A 4,515-nucleotide genomic window follows, 5' to 3' on the forward strand; every position below is an offset into this window, starting at 1 on the left:
CGCGGTGTTGCAATTAAAAAAAACAGCAACGCTACTCCCTCAACGATATCGCGGGGATGTAACTGCGACGCTTGGTCGAGCTGAGATCGCCGGTTTAAAAGTACACCGTAACAAAGATATCGTCGGCTTGGGTTTACGAGATCAAACGTATCGTATTAATGAGAGCGAGGTGTTACTTCGAACGGCGCCGAGGCGTCTTCGTTTGGAAACACGAGAGCTCGGGCCGCGATCGCACCGCCGGCTACGAGCGCTCGTCTTCCAAGTATTCTTCTAAGAGACATGATTCGCCGAAACGTTGTCGAATCGATATCAATGTGTCGATGTCGACGCGGCGTCGTTCGACGAGTTATCTCTCGCTGGGAAGCGCCTACGGATCGTCCTCTGCCATCAACCAAACGCCCCGAAACATTTCCCAGTGAGAAATGATTCGTCGATCGACGTCGAAACGACGCCGAATCGACATCGACGCCGTCGAATTGACGTCGATTCGACATCGTTTCGACGTCGATCGACGGATCATTTCTCACTGGGTTGTAACCGCAACCCAGATTCTAATCCCAATCTCAATTCGTAGTCTGACACGGGCTTCACCGTTGCCACGTATTTACGATATGTCCGCTACCTGGTCGGCCCCGTCCTGTCGCCTCGCTCAACGACGCGCGGTTGTTACATCAGAAACCCAACGGAGCGTGCGTACACGCGCGCATGCACGCACACACGCACAGCGGAGAGATGTCACTGATCTGGAGCCGTATATAAAGCGCGCGCCGACGGTGCAGCTGAGTAGCTGACACCGTGCTGACAGTAGCGTACGCGCGGCCCGCGCAGCTCTGATCACTCGCGCCCGGAAGTGAGTCGTACGTCGAGAGAGAGAGAGAAAGCGTACGGAGTCCGTTATCTACAACATTTTACTTCGCCGTTATCGCCGCGACATCGCGCTCTCGCTTTCTTTCCCTCTCACGCGGAGGCTCCGACAAACACCCCTGCGACATCCGCAAGCCGGACTCCGTACACGCGCGCGCACGTGGCACCTCTCGCCGGCAACATGTGCGGGATCTGGGCGCTATTCGGGCTGGACAACGAACCCCTGACCTGCATCTGCGAGAACTTCGACAAGATCTCGCACCGCGGCCCGGAAGCGTTTAAAATAGAGTTCGACAGCAGAGTCAAGGTGAGCCTGGGGTCTATTCTGTATCTTGCGCCGTAGTGACAATGCTAAACGGTCTCTTCAAGAAGAGACGGAGCCGCTCGCTCTTAGCACTTTCACTGTCTCGCGTAAGACGCAGAATTGACCGCGTTCTCGCGGAAATTCATTTCGTTTCGCTCGCACTCGCGCACATTCGCGTTGACGTTTCCTCGTTTTGCAGAATGGCTACCTGGGCTTTCACAGACTTGCCATCGTCGACGGCCTCTACGGGATGCAGCCGATGAGGATACACAAGTATCCCCATCTGTTTCTCCTGTGCAACGGCGAAATATACAATTGCAATAGGGTAAGGCTCCTCGCGCTGTCCCCGGGTTGTCGGAATGCGAGTAAAAATGCAACGTTTTGCAGCTGCAAAAACAACACGGTTTCGAGTACTCCACCAAGTGCGACGTGGAAGTGATCATGCACATGTACGCCTGCGCCGGCGCCAACGGCGTCGCTCAGTCCCTCGACGGTGTGTTCGCATTTTGTCTGATGGACGTCTCGAAGCGGAGGCTACTGATCGCCAGGGATCCCTACGGCGTGAGACCGCTGTTCAGATTGCGTTCGGACAATGGACAACTTGCCATCTCTTCGGAGAGCAAGGTGCATCGATAAGCGAATCGCTTCCTTTCTGATTGTCAAGCTTTTTGTTCGTCAGAAATAACAGTTGAAAAACGTTCTCGACGAATGTTCTAAAGTCGTTCTTCTTTGTTACGCATGTACGATTTCTAATTGTAATAGTCTATATATATATATTTATAGAATGTTCGATTGGAATATTCTGAAATTATTTGCACTCCAGAAGAATATTCGTACAACTAGGCCGGACGTGGGCGAAAACTCTTGGCTACGATTACAGCCGATGAACGTCCTTAAACTAACTATGCGTTTTAGGGTCTGATGGCAATGTCGAAGCACGTAAATGGCAAATGGACGCTGGAGCCGTTTCCTCCGGGTCATTACGAGAAGTATGAGATCTTGCACAACGGTCGAATAAAGCTTCTGGAGAGCTGCCGTTATCACAGGCCCGGCGACAAACCTTCCTTCCACACATACATCCCTTGGGACGGTGAGATAATCCACGCGCGATACACCGCGGATATATCTTATAGCACATTTTATTTATTACAGCTTTGTCTCCGATCAATATCGAGGGCAACATTCGAAAGCTGCTCTCGGCAGCAGTGGAGAAGCGACTAATGGGCGACAGACGGATTGGTTGCCTCTTGTCAGGTGGCTTGGACTCGAGCCTGGTCGCCGCTTTATTGGTGAAGCATGCGAAGAAATACAACCTGTCGTACAAGATTCAGAGCTTCGCGATTGGTATGGACGACAGTCCGGACATTGTCGCTGCCAGACAGGTTCGTGGAAAGAGCCTCTGGCTCTCGTCTTTCTTCATTGCAATCGCGTGAAAGCTGGAATTTCTTTTGCCACAGGTTGCAAACTACATCGGGACTGAGCATCACGAGATTATCTTCACGCCGCAGGATGTGAAGGATGTCCTGAACAAAGTCATATATTCCTTGGAAACATATGACATCACTACTGTTCGCGCTTCTGTCGGGTAAAACGCTTTATCGATCGGTATCCAGTTTGTGACTTTTGAGTTTCCAAACTGTCCAATATTACAAATTTGAGAGTCGTAGGAAAAGAGTTTGCACTCAATTCTTTTCTTCTTTCTCACTCTCTTAAAAATAATAAACTGCCCCAGTGAGAAAACGTTCTGTACATAATATTGAGACTTCTTGCCTGTAGGATGTACCTCCTTTCGAGATACATAAAGCAAAACACCGAGACAACTGTGATCTTCAGCGGGGAGGGCGCGGACGAGCTGGCGCAAGGCTACATTTACTTCAGGAATGCGCCCAATGCGAGAGACGCGCACGACGAATCTGTTCGATTACTGGATGACATATATTTGTATGATGGCTTAAGAGCCGATAGAACCACCAGTGCCTTCAGTTTGGAGCTCAGAGTACCTTTTTTGGACCTTCAATTTACAAACTATTATCTGTCGTTGGATCCTCACAGTAGACAACCGCAAGGTAGAGCAATGGCCACTTGTAATAAATATTACTACGAGCGATACATATTACGAATCAAATAATTAATTTGTACATGAAGATTTGGCACGGCAGAAAATGAGCATCTTGTATTTGTGTGCGCAGGTGGAGTCGAGAAGCATTTGTTACGATCCGCGTTCGACGAAAGTGGCTTGTTGCCTCATAACATACTCTGGCGGCATAAAGAGGCGTTCAGCGACGGCGTCGCTTCCACAAAGAAATCGCTTTTCGAAGTAATTGACGAGATCGTAGAGTACCGCGTCTCCGACGAGGACTTGTTAGACGCTCACGCTAAGTACCCCCATTGCACACCCAGAACAAAACAAGCCTACTATTACAGGTAATGGGACGAAAATATCACCAGTGAACTTGCTATTGTTTGACCTAATCGGAGTCTGTTCAACATTTTTAATCGGCCCTTCTATTTCTGGCAACTCCCGAAAGGAAGAGAGAATAAACGAAACGGAAAGAGAAGGGAGAAGAGTAAGATAGAAATAGCGATCCTACTCTCTCGCAGAAATTTGTCAGACTCCGATTATACTTTAATTTGACCGAACTGAACGACGCATAATTTTTTCCTGCCTTCGCTAGACATATCTTCGAGTTACATTACAAAGGGCAGGCGGAAAGTTTTACGCCTTACTTTTGGATGCCACGCTGGGTGGAAGGCGTCACCGATCCATCTGCGCGATTTATTGAGCATTATGCGGCAAACGGCGAAGAGAGTCAGCTTTCGATTTCGAAAAACGAAAGAATCAAAGAACATCATATGTAACATATGTACACATACCATGTTCATTATTGTGAAATATTAATAAAGATCTTATTACTGCATGTATATGTATTGTCTTTTTATTGAATGTGCAACCTCGTCCCGTGCATATTCGCGACTACGTCAAATACGAATGATCTCAGCAAATTTTGCTTCGGACACGTAAACGAAATAGCGACTTATTAATCCGCACGTGGTCGAAATCTTTTAAGAGAGGACATTCAAAAATCTTAAAGATTTTTCGTTACTGTAGAAGATGCAAGAAAAATGCACGTAAGACGGCGGCTGTGAGAAAATCATTTGTGTTCTTCTAGTAAAATTCTTTTTACGTACTTATTATATTAAAGTTATTGTTACTTCGTTAATTTACGTTACCTATCTTTTAAATTAACATTTATAATAAAATTTATAATAAAATAACTTACTGCCTATCCTGGTAAAAATTCCGTTAGAAACGGATAGAATATGCATTAAATTCTATCTGTTTCTGA

At 47.3% G+C, this 4,515-nt stretch overlaps 1 protein-coding gene across 1 annotated transcript; it reads left to right on the forward strand.

Annotated features, from left to right (window-relative positions):
• The first annotated feature begins 532 nt into the window (after positions 1–532).
• Positions 533–4,092, forward strand: LOC105569448 (asparagine synthetase [glutamine-hydrolyzing]). The gene is made up of 9 exons (XM_012025927.1): positions 533–1,171; positions 1,368–1,493; positions 1,556–1,792; positions 2,084–2,258; positions 2,321–2,550; positions 2,626–2,753; positions 2,945–3,234; positions 3,358–3,592; positions 3,844–4,092. Exons 1-9 carry the CDS (start codon positions 1,046–1,048, stop codon positions 4,025–4,027), a joined length of 1,731 nt encoding a protein of 576 aa, XP_011881317.1. The 5' UTR covers positions 533–1,045; the 3' UTR covers positions 4,028–4,092.
• Positions 4,093–4,515: the final 423 nt, after the last annotated feature.

The sequence above is a fragment of the Vollenhovia emeryi genome, unplaced genomic scaffold (genome assembly GCF_000949405.1).
Source record: "Vollenhovia emeryi isolate VEMERY1.0 unplaced genomic scaffold, V.emery_V1.0 DF939124.1, whole genome shotgun sequence".
Classification (NCBI taxonomy): Eukaryota; Metazoa; Arthropoda; class Insecta; order Hymenoptera; family Formicidae; genus Vollenhovia; species Vollenhovia emeryi.

Excerpts from the sequence above, each read along its gene's own strand:
- LOC105569448 (XM_012025927.1), top strand. The coding sequence starts at position 1,046 with ATGTGCGGGATCTGGGCGCTATTCGGGCTGGACAACGAACCCCTGACC. Across the intron at positions 1,494-1,555 it reads AAATATACAATTGCAATAGG|CTGCAAAAACAACACGGTTT; the intron begins GTAAGGCTCCTC and ends AACGTTTTGCAG. Across the intron at positions 3,593-3,843 it reads AAACAAGCCTACTATTACAG|ACATATCTTCGAGTTACATT; the intron begins GTAATGGGACGA and ends TGCCTTCGCTAG.